The sequence below is a fragment of the Suricata suricatta genome, chromosome 11, assembly GCF_006229205.1.
Source record: "Suricata suricatta isolate VVHF042 chromosome 11, meerkat_22Aug2017_6uvM2_HiC, whole genome shotgun sequence".
NCBI lineage: Eukaryota > Metazoa > Chordata > Mammalia > Carnivora > Herpestidae > Suricata > Suricata suricatta.
Genome location: NC_043710.1, coordinates 40,845,152 through 40,866,918, shown reverse-complemented (window position 1 = coordinate 40,866,918; position 21,767 = coordinate 40,845,152). Strand labels below are relative to the sequence as shown.

General features: G+C 44.6%; 1 protein-coding gene across 1 annotated transcript in view; it reads right to left on the bottom strand.

The window, feature by feature from the left end:
• The window catches only part of PLEKHA7 (pleckstrin homology domain containing A7), a 135,820-nt gene that overhangs the window by 79,193 nt on the left and 34,860 nt on the right, over positions 1-21,767 (bottom strand). Inside the window, exon 2 of the mRNA XM_029957010.1 lies at positions 11,152-11,235. Within this exon, the coding sequence (XP_029812870.1) occupies positions 11,152-11,235 (84 nt within the window). The remainder of the gene's footprint in view (positions 1-11,151; positions 11,236-21,767) is intronic.

The following is a 21,767-nucleotide window of genomic DNA, read 5'->3' as shown; positions in this document are numbered from 1 at the left end:
AAAAGTAAAGAAAAAACCACCATAGTCATGCTACCCAAAGGAAAACCATTTATAACACTTGGTAATATATACTTCCACTCTTTTTTATATGTCTGGGTTTTGGGGGTTGGGGGAGAAAAGAGTGCTTTTTTGTTTTTATAGAATTGTGATTATACTGTGTTTATGATTTTGCATTTTGATTTTTAAAAACTCAATGTAAACATTTTCTCCATTATTTTAAACACAGCCACATCATTTTATTTTTTCTTTACTTTTATTTCTTTTTAAATAAGCTCTATGCCCAACATGGGGCTTGAACTCACAACCCCAAGATCAAGAGTCAAGTGCTCCTCCTCTGTGAGACAAAGAAAAGACTATCTGGATGTGTGACTGGCCCAGAAAACCCAGGATGGACAGCCACTGACATCACTTCTGTACAGTCTTGAGCTCTGACTCTAAGCACCTCCTGCTTTCTAGTCCCATGTCCCCATCCCGTTCTGCAGAGACCTCTACTCTGCCACATTCAGAGAAAGCTGGCTGATTAGGAGAAACAGCCCAAACTAAATCTGCCCCAGAGAGGGGACCATGCTGTCTCCATAAACGGTGTCCTCATCAGGGCTCTCAAAGGGCAGGGACAACTTCCAGTCGGAACAACAGTCCATCTCCACCTGGCAGTCCCTGACCTTGCTCTCTGAGAGAATGAGGTGCACACAGCTATTCACTCAGCCACGTAGCAAGATCCTACTTCAGAGGATGTTCTTCTGAATCTCTTCAGTGTCAGTAATGATCTTGCAGGTCTCCCTCAAGGGTGAATAAGACTTTTGGAAATAACTAGATGCTATGTGGGATTACAAATGGTTAAAAAAAAACACACAGGTGGTGGTTATGCTTGGGACACCATTTGGTACCCCAAAACAAGGTTATAAAAAAGGCTTCAGGTGCCTGGGTGGCTCAGTGAGTTAAGTATCTGACTCTTCGTTTCAGCTCAGGTAATGATCTCACAGTTCATGAGTCTGCACTGAGAGCACAGGGCCTGCTTGGGATTCTCTCTCTCCTCCTCTCTCTGCCCCTGCTCCCCACCCCCTTTAAAAATAAATAAACTTTTTTAAAAAGTCTCAAAAACAATTATCTAGCTTGGCTGAAAAGCTGGCTCTGATGAAAAGTTGTGGAGGTCATTTACCACGTTGTTTTGAGAAGCAGGAATATCAATAGTGTTATGTATACAGCCTCCTAAAGAGAAATACCAAGAGAATCATCTTATAGGCATGTTCCCCACTTAAACACCTGGGAGGGAGGGCAGACACTGACTTGTCCTCAGTTCCTCAGACTGAGGTGTCTTCTGACAGGTTTCTCTCAAGAACCATCCCCTCCCCCAGAGAAGAGCCTGTGCCCCTGAGCTGAGCAGCTGTGAAAGGTGGTTCAGTTAACAGCATGCCCTCCAGCACATGAGTCACACAGATCCCGAGAGAGGAGACCGAAAAACCTGCACACGCTATGGGAAGACAGACTCTTGGTGTCATTAAATAAAATCTATTAACTTAAAAGCCTGTTTGCCAGGTTTCTGTACTATCTGGATTCCCAAAGTACAGTGGGGCGATTTGAACAAAGAGATCTCTTTCTTTGTCTTAGGCTACTTGAATGCTGATTATTTTGCTGGAGGGGTGTGGGCTGAAGTTCAAAACAGTAAGCTAGAGTCAATGCCTCCCAGCTGAAATAAACAAAAGAAGTTAGGACTAGACAAAAATCAGTCTGGAGAAGCCCAGTAGGAAAGTGACTTCATTCTACTCTAAACTTCCTCAAGGATGCGGCAGGTGAGCCTAGACAGGAAATCACTTTCTATGTCCCTCAATTTCCCCATCTATAAAAGGAGGTGCTTCTGTTACCTACATATCCAGGAGCAAATGCATAGAACACTGACAGATGTAGTAAGAGGGAGGCTATAAATTCAGAAGTCTTTTTTTTTTTCTCTGTTGGGTCTGAATTTAGGTGAGTTTGGTTAATGGGATCGTTGGCTGCCTCTTGGTTAACATGAATAGGAGCAAACTGAAGTGGGATCACAGCAAGACCCTTTTCTACCCTATTGCTGTCATGATAGGTAAGTCACCAAGCCAAGAATCACCAACCCTTAGGGTCAGTACACAAAGTCATGCAAGCAGAGAGACTGGGCTGTACTTGTCCACCACCTACTGTGTGCCAGGCATTTGTACTACATTATTGCACTTAACCCTGAAAAGCCAGCTTTAACTCTCCATTTTGCAGATGAGGTAAACTGATGCTAAGACAGATTAATAACTTGCCCAAGACAGAAGCTGGACTCCAAAACCTGGTCTTCCCAAGAGACACCATCCCATGGCAAGTCCCAAGATCTGACAGAGCAGGCTTTTGCTCTTCTCAGCTCCAAGGACCAATCCCCAAACCAAAAGGATCCTGGGGTGGTGGGAAAGCCCAGGAGCCCAGAATAATTGGGTCTCCACAAAGCTCTGCAGCTTAGGTACCCCTCCACAAGTCACATCATTTCTTTGGGCCTCAGTTTTTTCCATTTTTACAAAGTGAGGTGAAAACTAACCTCACAAGATGGTTGTGTGGATTGAAAGAACATCTTAAAAACTATGAAGCACAGCACTAAATGAAAAGCACTGTCAAGGCTATTAGCAGTGGAGACCCCAGAATTTAAATCTCAGGTGCATTCTATTTTTGTTTCCAAGGGACTTCTCTCCATAAAATTCAAGGTGCCAAACAATTAACTTCTAAACAACCATTTCCTATAATCACCTCTATGAGCACCTTATCCGGGTGCAGCTCCTTTAAAGTACAGTAAACTTGTGGGAAACTAGGCTCCTAGTCTTCCCCCAGGAGGTTAGAAAGCTATTAGGAACTGGGAATCCCTTACTGAGAAGACATTATTAGATGTCACTTGTATCCCATCAATTCTTTGAGAAAAAATAGGTCCCCAAATTCATGTTCTGTTCTCAAGTATTCCACACAGAGAGCTCAGTTAAAATTAATGATGAGGGTGTACCAACCAGCAAATTTTTTTAAAGTGCTCACACCCACCACCTAAGGGATTTGGGAAAAGCAATGCACAATGAAAAGCAGAAATAAAAGAAAGTTCTTGTCCCAAGCAGGCAGACACCTCCACACCCCCTCTTCTCAGAGAAAGAGACACACACAGACAGACCGCCAACGCTCACTGTATACTCCCAACACCCTGGGGGAGACTGTCTGACACGAGTTTTCATTCAGCAACTGTGGCCTTGTTACTCAACTATGGCTTTCTGTGTTCTTTCTCCTCCCCTCAACTCCCCGCTGGAATACAGGCTCAGTTCCTCACCCCACCCTACCTCACCTCAGGAGCTGGAAACCAGCCCAAAGAGCACCCCTCACCTGGCATGAAAATAACCCAGTGAGCCTCATGGGCTCCACTCCCCATTTCCAAACCCAAGCACTGCTCTGAACTCAGCCTGAGTCCCGCTCAGCTGTGTGACCTTGGACCAGTTTCTTGGGCTGTCCACTTCTAGGCTTCATGTCTCTATCTGCGCTGGGGAAGAACCAGACCTTGACCTCTCCTGTTCCTTCTACCTTTGCTTTACCATTTCAGAGATGCTACAATTCTAACCCAAGCCATTGGTAAGCCCTCCTCTAGCCTACATATCAGTTCCTCTTGGTTTACCAGGCAGCCACTTCCCTCACTAGATAACACCCCTTTCTAATGGAGATCTGGGTGCTCCCAGACTCAGGAAGTAAAAGAGGAGGACAAGAAGGGTAGTCACAGGAAGGAACAAAATGACTGTTTGCCAAGCCACCACTGCAGCATTTTCACCCCGCACAGAGCCCGAGATGTGATTGCTGCATGGTAATGACTGCATCCCCAGTGCCAATGCCCTTGGGAACATCAACACCAGAAGCCAAGTCAACATCCAGGTGTTTGAATGAACTAAGGACACCATCACCACGGCTTCCCCTACCTGTGACTGTCACAAACGCTGACTCCTAGACCAGGAAGGAAAACTGAACAGTCAAGTTTCTGCATCTGCTTGCCAGGTGTTTCCATTTTTCCTCAATTTTTCGGCTGCCATGGCAACAAAATGCAACAGGCAAAGCTAGCCCAAGACTGCCAGTCTGGAGAGACAAGGTACTGGTTATATCAGCCACACAGTCCAGGGCTCAGCGAATGACCAACAGGACAGACTTCTCCAAGCTCAGAGTTTCAGTCTGCCCCCACCCCCATCCTGTGCTCTTCATCTCTCACTGCACAGTCTTACCAACTTGCAACCACAAGAGAACAGGAGTCAGCCTCCTGTCTCCTAGCAGCAGGAGACGGCCCACCCCCAGGCCCATAGTCTGCACACGCCTCGGAGAGTCTTGCCCTGCAATTGAAAAACGAACCCCTGAAGAAGTCAAAGGTCAGGAAGGTAATTCTTACCTTTAGCAAGATGTCTTTCTGAGTGGTATCCTCCGAACACCACTCATGACATTCCAGGCAATTCCAACTTACGGTTTCTTTCCCACACAATCCAATGAGAAAACAGGAGGCTGCTCAGACTCCAACAGAAGGAACAAGCTAACCTCCCTAGGATGCCAGGAGAGGCAGCCCAGGCAAGGGTCCCCCCGGTTAAGGAATCTAGGAGATCTGGGTGCCTTACAGCTGGCTTCTGAGCATAGCAGCCGGCTTCTGAACTTCCAGAGCACATACTCTCTCTCAACTAGGCCCCACCTCAACATCAAATGCTTGACAGAGCCTGGGGATCAGTGCACACAGCCTGCTGTCAGTCAGCTGCCAGCGTCACAGCTCCGGAATGCTCCTCTCCTCTTCCCTGGGAGCTGCGGAGGCGGCTGTCAGCGGCTTCCTGGACAGCCCGGCTCTGAGGAGAAAACGCTCCTGTGCAGAGCACCAACCACCAGAGCCGCAGCCTGCAAGTTCCCTGTGCCAAGGCTATCTCTTTAGGAGGGCTCCGATCTGTGGCCTGTGAAGCCACAAAGGCCAACCACAAGTCCCAATTCAAGACAATCACAGAGAATCAGGAAAAGAAACTGAAGAGGAGGAGCTCATATGATCCAATCACTGGAATTGAAGCCCTGCAGAAAGGCTTGAGAACATTTTCTGAAGAAAAGACTACCAAGGGGCCTGGCATCTTTCAAGCAAACATGAAGTTATGAGATCAAATTTCATTTGTTCAATTCAAATTGCAGATACAATTAAAATCTCTAGCTTAACCTGGCTGGCACACCAACACTTAAGTACAGCCAAAGAGGATTTTCTCTTGAAAACCACTCAACTGAGAGGCAGTATTGGAGTGGCTGGAGGCATATCATCTGGGACCAAACTATTTGGATTCAAATCCTAACTGCCAGTTACTAGCTCTGTGACTTTTGGTAAGACCCTTAACCTTTCTGCGCCTCAGTATCCATGACTATAACGGTATCTTCCTCTTACGACTGTTGTGGAAATATAGGTAAACCACTTAGAAATGTACCTGGTAATAAATAATAAGTGCTCTAAGTGTTCACTATAAAAATAATAATATTATTATTAATGGAAAAAGCCAACTCTTATTCTAGGTGGTAGATTACTTTATTTAAAGTTAAAGATGAAACTCTAGATCCCGAAGCAAGGAATGTTGAGAAACTTCTTTCCTAGAAAATTATGAACTGAGCTAAAATTTGCCTGCCTATAACTCTTACTCATTGACCTGATGCCTGCCTTGGCAGCCATGCAATAAATGTACCTCACTTCCACCTGCCAGCCCTTCTTGAAGCCTTACAGCACATCCTCCTTCATCTTCTCTCATGGAGACTAAATATGAGAGGTCACAAAACAGGATTTCTAGACCCCTCACCATAATGGTCCCCTTCCTCAGGGGTTCAACATCCCTCTTAAAATTGAGTACCCAGATCAAAATGTCTGGGGCTTGGCATGTCCTTGATGCTCCATAAACCTGGAATGAATGCGTGAAGTAGTCTACAAACACCACTGTCTTCCTTTCTCTACATATTGTACTTTTTTAAATGCAGCCTGAGCTCATCTTAGCTCTTCCAAGTGGGATTTCCACATGCCTGTTGGCTTGGGTGAATAGAAGTGCCCCCTGGGGAACAAGGCCGTAGGACCTATTGGCTGGCAACTGCCTGCCTTGGGGGTTCTGACAAAGAACAAAAAAAGTGAAATGAGAAATCAAACCCTCTAATCATGCAGCAAAATAAGCTTGTCAGTGACAGACTCAGAAGGTCCTGCTTCCCTTAATAAATCTGTCGATTATTAAGTGTAGTCATTAGTGATGGCCAAGAAATATTTCTGATACTCTTCCCAGGTACATGGTAGAAATGCACTTCCTTGGCCCCTTGAAGTTAGGGGTGGCCATGTGACTTGCTTTAGCCAATGAAATGTGAAAGAGTGGTGCACAATGCACCAAGTTCCCCTGTTCTTGCCTTTGTCAGTCATGAAAGCACAGAGATGGAGCCCCCCTCAGTAAAGGTGATAGAGCAGAGCCCCTCAGGAGACCTGTGATGGACACAGAGCACGAGTGAGAAATAAACTATAACTGTTTCACATCACTGAGATTTTGTTTATTGATGTTACCAGAGCATATCCTAGCCTATCCAGTTGATTCTGTATTACTAACACAGAAATTAGAATGCTCAGAGCTCATGTTCTCTGGATCCACTGATCATAGCTTTTACATTATTTCTCTTCTCCTGCTTCAAATCTGTAAGGTGGGAAATCATCTTTTGATGGGCATGCACCTGTACACCAAGCAGCTCAGGTACACCCCACCTGCCAACACTGGGGGAGAAGTGTTACCTGTTCACACAGTAATGCTCTAAAGGAAGCCACCATTTTTGTTTTTCTTCCCACACAAGAAGGAGCTCATGATTATTTGACTAAAATCCATCTAGAATTGTCACCACAGCCCAGAACGATGGGTATCTGGAAGAGATTTAAAGATGAAAGGAAGAATCTGGGTGTAATTTAGGAGGGATTAGCAAGTTGTCCGGTGGTTCTTAAACTTTTACCTGAATCAGAACCACCTGAAGCCATGTTTTGTTTTTTTATTTTTTAATGTCTTTATTTTGTTTTGAGAGACAGAGATAGAGCAAGCAGGAGTGGGGCAGAGAGAGAGGGAGATACAGAATCTGAAGCAGGCTCCAGGCTCTGAGCTGTCAGCACAGAGCCCAACGCGGGGCTCAAACCCACAGATGGTGAGATCATGACCTGAGTCGAAGTTGGACACTCAACTGACTGAGCCACTCAGGCGCCCCTGAAGCCTTGTTAAGATACAGGTTACGGAATGCTACCTCCAGAGACTCTGATTTAGTAGGTCTGGAATGGGGCTCAAGAATATGCCTCTCTAACAAGTTCCCAGGTGATGCTGGTTGAGAGATCACACTGAAAACCACTGCTGGAAGGATTCAATTCAAGAACCCAAATTGCGAGGAGTGGGCACCTAGGTGGCTCAGTTAAGCATCTGACTCTTGATATCAGCTCAGGTCATGATCCCAGTGTCATGGGATCAAGCCCTGTGTTGGGCTCTGCACTGACACTGTGTAGCCTGCTTGGGATTCTCTCTCTCCCTCTCTTCCTGCCCCTTCCCTGCTCATACACTCACACACACTCTCTCAAAGTAAATAAATAAATAAACATTAAAAAAAAAAAAGATCCCAGAGTGGAGGCTCTGGCAAAAGGAGTCAATGACGTCTTAACAGACACTTTTTCCAGAAGAGAAGAAAAAGAAAAGAGCGAGTTTTCCTTTCTCCACCCACCACATTAATCTGAGAGCTGGTGTGTAAAGGACACTCAAATGGTCATCTCAGTCTTTTTTCCTCACCACATAACACACTACAAGACATAAATTAAGCTCCCCCAAGGAAACAAAACAGGAATCTTATTTGTTAGCATGTTTAAAACTGGGTTTCTGTGAGGTGAAATCATGCCTCATTCACCCTCCAGAGCTCCACCAGAGGGTAAATCTGGGTGTATTTTAGGAGGAAGCAATTTGGATACTTGCCTGCAACTCCCTCTCCCACCTTATCGCCACACTCCCCTTCGCAAACCTCTGCTGCAAGTCAGTCCCTCTTGCCCTCTGACCCCACCAAAGCTGTCACCCTTCCCTCAGCTGTGAATGACTGCACACACGTGCACACTTATCTGCACTTATCTAAATCCCCCCTTCCTCCAATTTAGGACCAGACACTTCAGGAAAGTCTTCCCTCTCTTTCATCCCCACCACAGCCAATCAATCACCAAGTCAGGTCAATTTTACCTCCCAAGTATCTCCAGAATCCATCTGGTGTGCTTCATTTTTCATTCTCACTCAACTAGTACAGATCCTCCATGCTCTACCCCTTCTCCCTAGGTCTTTGCTCAGGTTGGGGTGCCTTGACTGGACAGGTCTCAATTTAAACAACATCCTTTCCCAGGATGAAGAGTCCTCGCACAATCCCTAAGCCAGATTAGAACCCTCTTTTATCAACTAGCATTGAACCCTGTGTTTTTTCTACCGTGCAGATTTATCACATTTGTAAGCTCTTGTTTAATTATTTATCTTCCCTACTCAACCATGAGCTCTTTACAGACAGGACCACATTTGTCTTGCTTGCTGCTGTAACTGCAGTCTGGCTCAGCCACACAACATAGGCACTTAGTAAGCTTTTAATAAGTGCAGGAATCACCACATCAGTTCACAGGAATCCTCGCTTCCCCTCAATGCCTAAAGCACATTGTACCCGGCTCCAGGAACATCTGGCTACCCCAACATCGCACCCACCACTTAAGCAAGCAAGCAGTCCTCAGGACATCCAGAAAATGAGACCTGTAGAGGGGAAAAGTGACCGTTAAGAGTCTCATGCTCTACCGACTGAGCTAGCCGGGTGCTGAAAAGTGACCGTTAAAAAAAAAAAAAGGAGTATCTTTTCCTTGGAAACTGGATGGAATTAAGATCAGCTACAGAGATATTTCGGGAGGAAAAAAGAGGCTACCATCTCAGAAGTGGCCAGAGACAAAGTCTTCACAGTGAGGAAAAGGAGGTGTGTGTGCGTGTGTGTGTGTGTGAGAGAGAGAGAGAGAGAGAGAGAGAGAGAGAGAGAGAAAGAGAGAGAGAGACAAGGGTGTTTAGTGATGGGAAATCTGCATTTCTCCAGAAGCTGTTATTAAAGTTGGTAACTTCCCAAGCTAGGTGTTCTAAGGGATTCTCCATCCAGACTTTTAAAAATGACAGGCACCTGTGTCTCTAGGATGCCTAAGGAAGGGGGTTAAGGAGCACCTGGCTGGCTCAGTCTGTTAAGCAACTGACTTCAGCTCAGGTCATGATCTTGTGGTTCGTGGGTTCAAAGCCCTGTGTCAGGCTCCACATTGACAGCTAGTTCAGAGTCTTCAGATTCTGTGTCTCCCTCTCTCTCTGACCCTACCCTGCTCATGCTCATTCACACACTCTCTCTCTATTAAAATAAATAAAACATTAAAAAAATTAAAAAGGAAGGGGGCTAAATTCACTGACCTCCTGAAGAGCTTCTGACCTTCAGGATTCTATAAACAAACTCGTTCTGAATTGGAATGTGGAAAATCCACATTCTGGTTCTGTCTTTACATAGCAGTTCTATCTCAGTGCAGGAGATAAGACCATCTTTACCTTCCAATCACAAGTAGTATTAATGCTTTCAAAGTCAGACCCTAACTCCAGACTGGCCATCATAATCCATGGGCCACAGCATCAAAACAATTTAGCAAGTAGGGGTGCCTGGGGAGCTCAGTTGGTTCAGCATCTGACTCTTGATTTCAGCTCAGGTCTTAATCTCAGGGTCGTGAATTCAAGGCCCACATTGGAGTCCCCACTGAGCATGAAGCCTGCTTAAAATAATAATAACAATTTAATAAGTAGCCTCTGACTAGTGCCAAGTGTGAATCCCAACTAAAGAGATCAAATGGGGGTGACATCTGGCTTTTTATACTTCCAGCCATGCAACTTTGAGCAAATGACTTAAGTTCTTCAAGTCATGGCGTTTTCATTTCTAAAACGATGATGATGGTCTACTTCTCAGGATTATTGTGTTAAATAAGATATGTAAAACCCTCAGAACTGAGTAAACATGTAGGGAATATTGTATCATAATTATAGATTTCTAGTTTTAAAACTTCTCTAAGATAATTACTCTAAGCTGAAACTACTGTAGGAATCAAATTATGTGTTTGAAATTTGTTTCAAAATAACCCAGGTGATGAGGGGGGAGCCATAGATGAAATAAAATCAGCCATGTTTTGGAAACTGTTAAAGATGGAAGATGAATAAATTAGATTTATTAATCTCTCTCTCTCCTTTTGCATAGGTTTGAAATTTTCCAGATCCCAAAGTTTAAAGGTATAAGTACTGAGGGAGGGAAATGCTGTAAAAATATGAATACTGATAATTTAAGATTATTTTTGGTCTAGGGATTGAACAGAAAAATGATATAAAAGGAGAAAGTCAACATCTCTATTAATTTCTGAAACAGGATCATTTTCTTCAAACAGAATGGTCTCAGATGAGCAGAAGGAAACAGAGCCACTTGCATACATTGCTCTTCCTTCATTTTTAGGAGAAGAACACATCTTGCTTGGGCTGTACATGAGTAGGGCAAGTAGACAAGCCCTTGGTGGTAGAACCTACCTCAGAGCACCCCAGGGACCCTGCTGAAATAGGACTGAGGAGCAAGAAAGTCCCCATGTTGGAAAAAGCTAGCAGAAAGAACTCTAGACATTCAGGGACAATGGATGCCACAGCCCTCCTCCCTTCTAAGCCCTGGCTTTGGACTCTTCTTTGAGGCATTCATGGGAGGCTGGTTCAGCTTGGTGTGATGCTGTATTTAGGGCAACTTCACTCCAGATGAGTGTGTCCTCTCAGAGCGCAGTAGTGTGCTAGATGATACTTATGGGGGAGGGCTCACTCAGGGGGAAAGGAGTTTGTAACAGGTTCTGACAGCACCAAGCATGGCACAAGCCCGTATCATGTCCCCACTTTCACATCTTCCCACTTAGAGACATCCAGAGATTACAAAACAAAATTCTTGCATTCCACCTTGTATCAACCAACCCACTCCAAGCCCCTCTATCTGGGAGAGAAAATAGTCCAACAAGCTCTGTTTTGAGTAAATGCCTTTAAGTTTGCAAACTCTGCTTGGAAAAGTAGAATATATAGAAGTACTTACTCTTCTTGAAGAATAAATTCACTATTTTCTGGAGAAAACTGCCCACTCACAGGATGCCTGAATGCTGTGGTCTGTTGGTTATGGCTATAGAGGAAGAAAGAGAGATAATGAATGAGAAATCATGTGAATGGAAAGGATCACAGACACAACAACAGGCGAGTAATGTCTGAGGATCCCTGGATCTTCAGAGATTCCTCCCAGGGGGAGAGAGTGGGCCTTTCTTCTGAGACATATTTAATCTGTCAGAACTCAGTTGCATTTAAAAAACAAGAACTTTTCCAGCTCAGGTGCCAAACTCCACCTACAATGCAGGGAATTCAACTCTAGCAAAGTTTTGGTTCCGAACACTGCATTTTAGAGAGACATTCCCTGAAGTACATACTACAACAAAATGAACTGCTGAGCAAAACGTTATTTTAAGATGGCATGAGCTAAAACAAGAATGAAGAAAAGCAGACAGTCCTTTCAACAGCTTCCCCAAACCATCAACCAGGAAAAGAATTCCAAGAATTAACCACCCACCCAGAAAAACTATCTTCTTAAAATTCTTCTCCCTAATATAAAATACCTTTGCCTCAGTGATGGATATAAATGCATGGGCATGTCTCTGCAATGTGGCCTGCACAATTTTCAACCCTGCAGAGTTTCTATCACCCTCTTGACGTTAGGAGAGATCGGCTTCCACACCAACCTGACAGACACAACCAAAGTGTGTAGGTGTTTTGTGTATTCACAAAGGCTGCCTGGTTCTTTGTAAGGGAGGAGGAGCTGGCTTGAGTCTGCTGGTTTGCTCAGTGAATAAACGAACTCAATGTCCTGCTTTTTCAAAGAATATGATTTATTTTAAAATGTTCCCCAATCAAAACATCACTGTTCTTTTAGGAATTTTAGAAATGAAAAATAAAAATGTCACCCATGATCTTACCACCTAGGGATAAACCTGGGTATCTTCTCCTTCCTCAGTTTTTTGTCTATTAAAAAAATTGTGATTTTGCTGTATTTTATAAATCTGTATCCTGCTTTTTTCACATCCTATTAATGTAGAAAATTTCCTATGTCCTTAAGACTTCTTCATCTGAAATAGCTGAATCTAGGTGTCCCCTGCTTTTTGAAAGTTCACGTTATGCCACTTCACTTAAGAAAGACCTATATCAGGGGCACCTGGGTGGCTCAGTCGGTTAAGCCTCCGACTTCGGCTCAGGTCAGATCTCACGTTCGTGGGTTTGAGCCCCGCGTCAGGCTCTGTGCTGACAGCTAGCTCAGAGCCTGGAGCCTGTTTCAGATTCTGTGTCTCCCTCTCTCTCTGACCCTCCCACTCTCATGCTCTGTCTCTTCTGTATCAAAAATAAATAAAGCATTAAAAAAAAATAAAAAAAAAAAAGAAAGACCTATATCAGTGCCTGTTTTCACTAACTGAAAGAAATCTGAAGAGAATTTTCGCTCCTACAAGCTAAAAAGCAAAAATCACATTCAGTGTTTGGTTTGCAGGGAGCCCTCAGAGAGGCAACAAACACCCGAGCATCGAATGGCACCACCAAGCTCCCTATCTGGGAACTACACTCAGCATCACAGCATGAAACTGCCACACCTCTGAACTGTGTCTGTGAGCAGCTGTGTTTTATCTCGATTTATTTTGTGCATCTATTAACTAGATGTGTCCTAAGATACGAGAAAAGCCTAAGAGGAGCGCCCGGGTGGCTCAGTTGATTTAAGTTTCTGACTTTGGCTCAGGTCACAGTCTCACCAACTGTGAGTTCGAGTCCAGCGTTGGTCTCTGTGCTGACAGCTCGGAGCCTGGAGCCTGCTTCAGATTCTGTGTCTCTCTTTCTGCCCCTCCCCCGCTCACACTCTGTCTCTGTTTCTCTTTACAAAAGGTTTCACAGGAATGTTCTACTTCCAGATAGTCAGTTAAACCTGTAATAGTTTTATCAAATGGATGTGAATTTTTTTTCTATAACCATTTAAAAAATGTTCATTGGCATCTGTGTGTCAGGCACTGCTTTAGGTGCTAGAGATACAGAGTGAACAAAAAGTCCTTACTTCATGGTGTTTACATTCTAAAAAGATTTACATTCTCCTACTGCTGGACGTTTTAGGTGCACTATTCATCTTTTAGTACAGGCTTTTCCTGCAATTCAAATTATTTCCTTGGATTAAGGTCCCACAGGTAAAATTACTTAATCAAAGGGCATGGTCATTTTTTAAGGCTCCTAATACAGATGGTTAAAATGCCTCCACTGTCAGAGTCAATTTATCCTCTGTTTGCTAGTGTTAAGGTATTAGCCCCATCTCCAAACTGACCATGGGGCTACCCCAGAGATTAGTAGGTTTAATGAGCAAAGTATAAAGGTTAAAAAAAAAAAGGCGGGGGAGGAATCTCTACACCTACAAAGTTGAAATACTTTGTAGTTTTTCACCCTGGGGCCTGACCAGAGTGTCCTGTGTTCTGGTGTCTGGAGTACGCTCGCACTAAGTTCTGAGTAGCCTGAATTCTAATAAGCCAAATGTGAAGTGGTCAACGCCATCAGGACAGGTTGCTCCTTGCCCTGTGCTTGTGCACCACACCCCCTGCAGCCTTTCACCCTCCAACCACTCCCGCTTCCCAATTCCCAGCTCCTGGTTTGAAGCAAGTCTTTGAAAATCCTAGGACTCCATCTGGTCAAAAATAGCCCGATCTTCACGAAAAAAGCAGAGTTAAGGCATGAGCATCTAGAGAAGGATGAGAAGCAGGCCTGGGTAACACTTGGATCAGAAATCCTTGCATCACTTAATTGACTGAGGCACTCCATTTTTTTTAAGTGTATGATTCCTGATTTTGGCTCAGGTCATGATCTCATGGTTTCATGAATTCGAGCCCCACATCGGACTCTGGCTCTTCACTGACGCAGAGCCTACTTGGGGTTCTCCCTCTTTCTCTGCCCCTCCCCCCACTCGCACGTACACACTCTCTCAAAATAAATAAACTTAAAAAAATAAACTTAAACACTTGCAACATGTTCAAGGGTTAGGCTTTATTTATACCCAGCTTCTTTCTTTCTTTTTTAATATCCAGCTTCTTTTAGAGAGTCACCTCCATTCACCAGGGAATTTTAAATTCCCTGCCTCATTTTCACCTGGAGAAAAAAGAATGCCCTGTTCACATTGGGAGTAATAATACAGCAACAACAGCACTACCCACTATTACTTCTCAAGGGTTCTCCAGTCTACAAAACCTTTCCTTATACCTCCTTAGCTATTAACACCTTTGACCCCCATTTTATGAATGGGAAATGGCTCAGAAAGGTTAAGTGACTTGTTCAAGATAACTTCATCAGTAAGTGAGAAGACTGGGACATAAATCTCAGTCTTCCGTTTCTACATTTGGTACTCTGCATGATAACCTGCTGTCCCCTTCCCTCAGGAGTCTAGGGGCAGTCCAGGAATCCCGAAAGACAAAGCATCAGAAAAACAAGATCACCCGCTGCTACTCCCTCCCCTGCTTCCTTTGCACTTCCCTCTTTCCCTTCTTCTGTTGTGCCCAGGACCAAAGTTCTGAATGCCAACACCTGTGTGGCAGTCAGTAGCCCCCAAACGACCTTGGGTCAAACTCTAAGGTCAGCTAGGCAGATCTCTGATAAACACACAAAGAGCGAATCTCCCATATGCCTGGAGCAGAATCCAGCATCCAGCAAACTGCACGATCTTAATAGCAACTCCTGGGCTCCCTACACCCAAACTGTACTAGCTTAAATAAGCCCAGAGTTTTGGGTGAATGAATCTGGAGCTGAAAGGTTTAAACACTAAGATGAAGTTTACATTCCAACATTAGAAGGATAGATTTTTAAAGTGAACAAAAATATAGCTGTTATTTGATCAGATCTTCAGAAGCAGTTCCCCAACTTTTCTTCCTTGATATAGATGCTGGCCTTTTTGCCCCCAAAAAAGAAAAAGTTATCAACCACAGCATCACTACCATTTCCTGAATTTCTATGAAGCTTTAAGTATGGTCATATTCATCATACCTTACCCTCCCAATGCACCCCCCCCCCAAGGTAGGCAAGGAAAGTATTTTTATTTCCATGCTGCACATAAGCAAACTGAGGATCTAGGTTATATGATGTTACTGGAACACTGAATTAAAGGGAAAAGGGGGCTCAGACATTGAGAAAAGAGATAAACCAGAGTAATACCTCCTGAATACTGAGGTCTTAAAATATGATTATTTCTGATCAAACTCGCCTGGCTTGCTAATGGCAGAGCTTCTGGTTCAGCACTTTTTGAGCAAATGAAGAAGTGTTAGGTACTTGAGTTATTTAATCTCCCCAAATACCCAGTAAGGCAGGCTGTGTTTCATCACACCAGACCACAGGTGAGGAAGTGAGGCCCAGAAAGGGTGGATGACTTGCCCATGATGGCAGCCAACTCCTGCGTTTCTGCACACCACCACCCTTCTGGTCTCCTTCTACCAACCCAGGCTCACCCTCACCAAACAAAGGTTGCTAAATGCTGGAACCTCACACCCATTTGGAGATTGCAAAGTCCTCTGACTTCACCTGCTGTCCCCAACCTCAGCCCAAAAGCCACCACCTTGCTCCATTTCCTGATTTTCTAAAATTCATGAAGAATCTCATGTCCTATCACCCTGTCTCAAGACAAATTTAGCAGGCACAGACAAATCCCCTGAAATACCTGTTCTTAAACCTGAATTGCCACCTTGCTCTTTGGTAGTGATGGAGATGGCCCGGCTGGGAGCCAGGTGGCCGGTTTCAAGGCAGCACAGAAACCTCTTTCCTCCATTCAAGGGCTTCCATCTCTCTTCAGGCTACTGAGAAAGTAGCTTGGCAAATGAGGTAAAACACAGGCTAGGGTTTATCCTCAGACCCTGCTCATCCTCCAAGGAACAGCCCCTCCAAGCTGAAGGTCAGACAACCTCACCTGGGAGAGGACCAGGGCACGCAGAAGGTTGCAGTGAAGGACGATCCCCCTGAAGGCGAGCCATAGGTAACCATCCACATAAACAAACATGTCTTCACAAGCCCTGGACCTGAAAGGACTTGGGTTAGGCCCCAAAGAAGTCCAACAGGAAACAGGAGAATTTGACAGGAGGACAGAGTGAGGACCAGGGAAAACTGGAAAATGATTTGAGCTCAATATAAGGAAGAGCCCGCCTCCAATCACAGGCAGGACTAGTCAAAATGTAAGCAGGTCCCACAGTGTCTCACAAGATTAATTTTCTATTCATATCATTTTTGACTATAATGTGAGCAGTAAGACTCTGGTCCGTTAAACATAAAGGTTCCAACTACTTAGCATGGCAATTTCTTCCAGCAAGAAGTTCTGGAGTTATGCGACTGGTACTCAAAGCACCCTGATCAATCTGGTTTTCTGACAGTGGTGGGATTGATATGCTGAGTGTGGGACAAATCTGCACTGTCAGCATGGGCTCTCATCTGACCCAGCTATAAAGAGAAGAAACAGCTTACAATGTAAGAAGAGTATCCAGCCTCAAAGCTTAAGGAGGGACTCTATCAAGGCTCTTCTCATTGGTATGCTTGCAGCATTTGCCACTCTGGCCCCTCTGGCTCCTCAGTGTAGCTCCCCCAATACTGTAAGAGTGTCACCTTGCAGGTCTGATGCCACATGCAGTGCTGCCTCCAGGCTTGTTAAGGCACTTACTGCCTTTGTTCTAAATCCCAATGTCTCAAGAAAGCCAAGGAATGTGGGTAACCTAACAATGCCCCTACTTAGGCCCCAAAATTTGTAACCAAAACTCCAAGAACACAAGAAATTGCCTCCTCATCTTCCTCAGTTCCTACTGGGGCCACAGAGTAAAGAGGTTGCAATCAAAGGCTGAAATAGCATCCTTACATCCCCTCAGAATTTCTAAGTTCCTTTTATTTTAACACTTTTATAAAATTGTCCATTTAGTACAAACGAGTTACGGGGACTGAGAATCTTATTGAAATGGTCTTTAGCGCTTGCACTATTTTGAAAATGTCAAGATTTCCAACAGCTCATTACACATGGGCATTACTCTGATAGGCCCTTCTTCGAGAATCATAGGAATCAGGCCTTGATGAGCCAACATAACCTCTCTCCAAGTGAAAGCCATCGATACTGCACTAACCAGCCTCCTTCGATGTCCACCCTGAGCCCTGGGGTCAGAAGACCGGGGTTCAAACCAGAGCCGGACACCTCACTTCTTTGAGCCTGAGTTCTTCCCTTTGAAAATAGGGAATAGTAACAATATCCTTCCAAATAGTTGTTGTGAGGATAAATGAGGGACATACATGAAAGAATCTCGCAAAATGAATGGCATACAGAAGGTTCTCAGTTAACATTTGCTGACCCTGAACATGTGCCTTGACTATGGCAACAACTAACAGACAACCAAATTTTAACAGGGCAAAACCAGAATGAGCCTCCTCTCCCCACCCCAGCAAACCTGGTACTCCTTCTCCAGCCTTCCCCATTTCCACTAAGAGCATCATCTCTATCTAGCAACCTAGGAGTCACTCCCCATTTCTTGCTCTACCTTAACCTGCACACAAACTACATTATAAGTCCTGTGGTATGTACAAGACATCCCTGAATATACCCACTTCTCCCCAGCTTTACAGCCAACACCTCATCATCTCTAGATAAGATATTGCAGGGGTATCTGGGTGGCTCAGTTAAGCACTCAACTTCAGCTCAGGTCATGATCTCATGGTTCATAAGTTCAAGCCCCACATCAGGGCTCTGTGCTGACAGCTCAGAGACTAGAGCCTGCTTCAGATTCTGTGTCTCCCCTCTCCTTCCGCCTCCCCTGCTCATGCTCTGTCTCTCTCAAAAATAAATAAACATTTAAAAAAAATTTTTTTAAATACTGCAACAGCCTAACTGCTCTTTCTGCTTTCATCCTGGCCTCTGGACCACCCACTCTCTTCACTGGAAGCCAGATGGGTCTTTTCAAATGGAAGTTAAGCCACACTTCTCCTTTAAACCCGACACGGCTCCACATCACAGAGTAAAATCCAAGCTCTCTACCTTGGTTTGACCCTAGGTGACTTGACCCCTAACCAGCTGTATCATCTTCTTGTACAATGTACATCTTCTTTCTTCCTTCCCCATCTCGCCCCAGCCACACTGGCCCCCTTTCTGCTCCTTGAATACCAAGCTCTTCTCAACTTAACAACCTTTGTATTAGCTATCCTTTCAGCCTGAAAGCTCTTTCCCTCATACTCTCATAACAGGCTCTTTGTCACTCAGACATAGGCAGAATTATCCCCATGTCAGAGCCTTTCCCACTTACCCACTGGGGTATGCTCCAAGTCACTTCATATCATGTCACCCTATTTTAATTACTGTCAGTTTTCTTACTTACATGTTTTGACAACTGTCAGTCTCCCTAACTAATTTGTGTATTCCAGGAGAGCACGGACCTTGTCTGTCTTTTCACTGCCCTTATTGGCCTATAACAGTGTCTGGCACTGTTACATTTGCTGAATGAATGAATGAATGAGAAGTGACTAAGGGGATTCATACACCATGCCACCAAACAGACCAGCTAACCCTACAGAAGTCGGGACAAAAGTAACAGAGACAAGAATCTAAAGGGTCACAAGCCATCAGAGGGCAGTGGCTCCTGCTCTTAGTGACAGAGGAAAGGAAGATGAGACACCAACATGCCAAGAACACTCCATTCTTGGCTCTCTCCCAACGTGTTACAATATAATTTGGAGAAATTAGTCCTCCCCTGCACCCCCTTTCCACCCCCGCAAAGGAGGGTAATACACTCAACAGAGAGAATCAAAGAACAGAATGCAAACACCCGAGAGGAAATTACCGAGTGATTAAAAACACACAGGAGGATAATATAAACATCACCTGTATCTCCCTTTTGTGAATTAGGAGAGTATTTGGTATGAAACCTACAGTTTGGTGACTGATTATATGCTATCTCTTATATTGCTCTCTACTTACTTCATGTGTATTTGTTCTCCTCCCTCTCTCCCTACCCTTAGTGAGATCCTAAGTTCCTGGAGGGCTGGGAGACATCATTCACTTATTTCTCGTGGATCTCCTGCAGCACAGAACAGTAAAACCCATGAAGCAGGCACTTGAACTCCTTTGTCTCAAAAGCCTGAGCACATACTACTTTTAGGGAGAGGCTAAGTAAAACCCACTTTATTTTCTTACTGCAGCAGCCCAACCTATCATGGCTCTCCCAGAGAGAGTCGGAGAAGATAGGGGGTCTGCAGGCCCTGATGAAGACTCCAACACCCTTGCTGAGAGACTTCACCAGCCCTGGGGAGCATGGCAACCAAGCAACAGCCTTCTCCACTCCCACACTGTCCATACCTGACTTTTATTCACATACCCAACTAAGCACAGACACTGAAATTCAGCCAAACCCCAGACCTACCACCTGAAGGGGCAGTCAGTACCTGCTCTCCTCGTCCAAAGGTGCTAAAAGGGCAGAGCCTGGCACAGACAGATCTGGGCATAAAAGGAGTCACTAAACTAACTGAGCATATTCAAAGCTCACGTATCTTGCAAAGAGAGCTATCCTTTCCTAACTCTGGATTTAACAGACTAAAGTCTCCCAGCATGATTTGAAATGCTCTATATTTCATTAGTCTCTCCAGATGTTCTCAGATCCACTCAATGGCTAACTCATTCCATAAGTTACCTCTTCTGACCCAGTAACCCATGCTGAAGACCTGCCTTCTTCCTGAGCTCCCACATGGGGCCCCAGCACTTAGGGTTGCTACTTGGTTAATAGGGAGTTTTAGTTTTGACTTCACAGGACCTCAATAACCATGAAAATTAATTTAAAGCCAAATTCCTGATAGAATGAGGAAATCAAATCCAAATAGCCTCCCGCTCTATTTTTAAAGAAATCTGGCAAAGAAGCAATGTAATGGAGGCTGAGGTACCAGCTTTGTTACTACCAAACAGTTGCACACACCCCCAGCAAACACTCAGCCTCTCTGGGTCTTGGCTTCCTCTCTGTCCAATGAGGTTAGACTCTGCATCTGCAGAGGCCACATGAGGCCTGCCGAACCCCGGGGCTGCTCTTCAGAGTCATTACAGATTGTGGTTCAAACCCCAGCTCCACTGCACACTTGGCAGGGCACAACCTTGAATGAGTTAGTGACCTTTCTGAGTGTCGGTTTCTTTATCTGCCAAAGAGAGAAGACAATTCCAACTCTGCAAGATTGTTGTGAAGAGTACTGATAATGGGCCTGGTCTGCAGCTCTTAATGTTTAGTTTCTGTTATAGTTTTCTTTTGCTAGCTCTAAGACTACACACTAATAGAGTTGTTTTGCCTTTTTCCATGTTGCAAACTCCAGCATTATTAGCCTGCCATAGGACAGCAGCTCCAGAACACATTTTCTGTCTTTCAAATTAAAGCACACTACCCACCCTCCAGTTTAAACTTCTATTTAAAGAACTTGCCCACCAGGCAAAGTACTTTAAGATCAGTAGGCACTGCCTTCAGCCCCACTTCTGTCCCTCACTGGATCAAGTCTCAAGGTTCAGAGAGCATAATCCAAGAAAAACTACCTCCCCAGCAAGCTGCACCGAGTCAGAGACACACTACAGAAGTTTTAAAACTTCACAGGAAACATTTTCGGCCTCAGAGAATACTCAGCACTATGCTTCTGTTTAATATTCTTCAATAAGTGAGGTTCAAGTGTAAAATGAGAAGGATGAACCAGGTGATACTATAGAGATGCTCCAAATATAACATTCTGAAATGCTGAGGTTCATCTCTGACTACTGTCCGAGACACAGACTGAACTAGAACAACACTACACAGAATTAAAACACAAAGGAACGAGGCAGAACAGCTACCCTCCCCAATGTCACTTGCCAACAGAAAATCCTTTGTAATGATATTGGAGAAGTGTACTTAATGAAACTTCTGTCCTATTTATTCTCAATTAAATTGGACTGTTTGTTTTGGGGGTTTCTTTTTAACTGCAGGCACTCCCAACCAAGCCATCAAAAACTCCCTTTCAGTCATTACTTGACTTTCATGAATCAGAAAACATTGCAGCAAATTGAGTCCCTGTGGAACCCATACGAGACTAACCTGCTCTCCCAATCTTGCTGGGAAAGGTGGCAGACACATTCACTCTCTCCTTGAGCTCCATGTTCAGAAGGATTGTGTCTTCTTCCCCAGCCTCAGCCTTATGAAAACCTGGGCTCCAGTCACACAGGAAAGGAGGGCCCAGCTGCCTATAGAGGTGAGGCGGAGGCTCACAGCCCGCCTACTCTCAATTTCGGTTTTGGAGCAGCTGCTTCCCAAGGTGTTACAAATCCAGCAGCCACTTGCTCCTACTCATTCATTCTCCTTCCTCCCCAGCCCCCACGCAGTATGTGGCAACAACACAGGAACATGGTTCCAGCTCTGAGTCACTGCCCCGCTGTGGCCAAGCGGAGCACTGGCTGGGAGTAAACAGGGAGGCAGGCACTTGATTCTTCTGTTCTTCTTGGAGACTGTGGGGTTGGCTGCCCCTCTAGAAGCACGACATAAACACCTCCATGTAGGAGTTTTGGGGTCTGAATGAATTGCTCACTCAGTTTTGCTCTATCTTTGTGGCTGAAATCAGCCCCAACACAGAGCCTTTGATGGAGAAATGGTG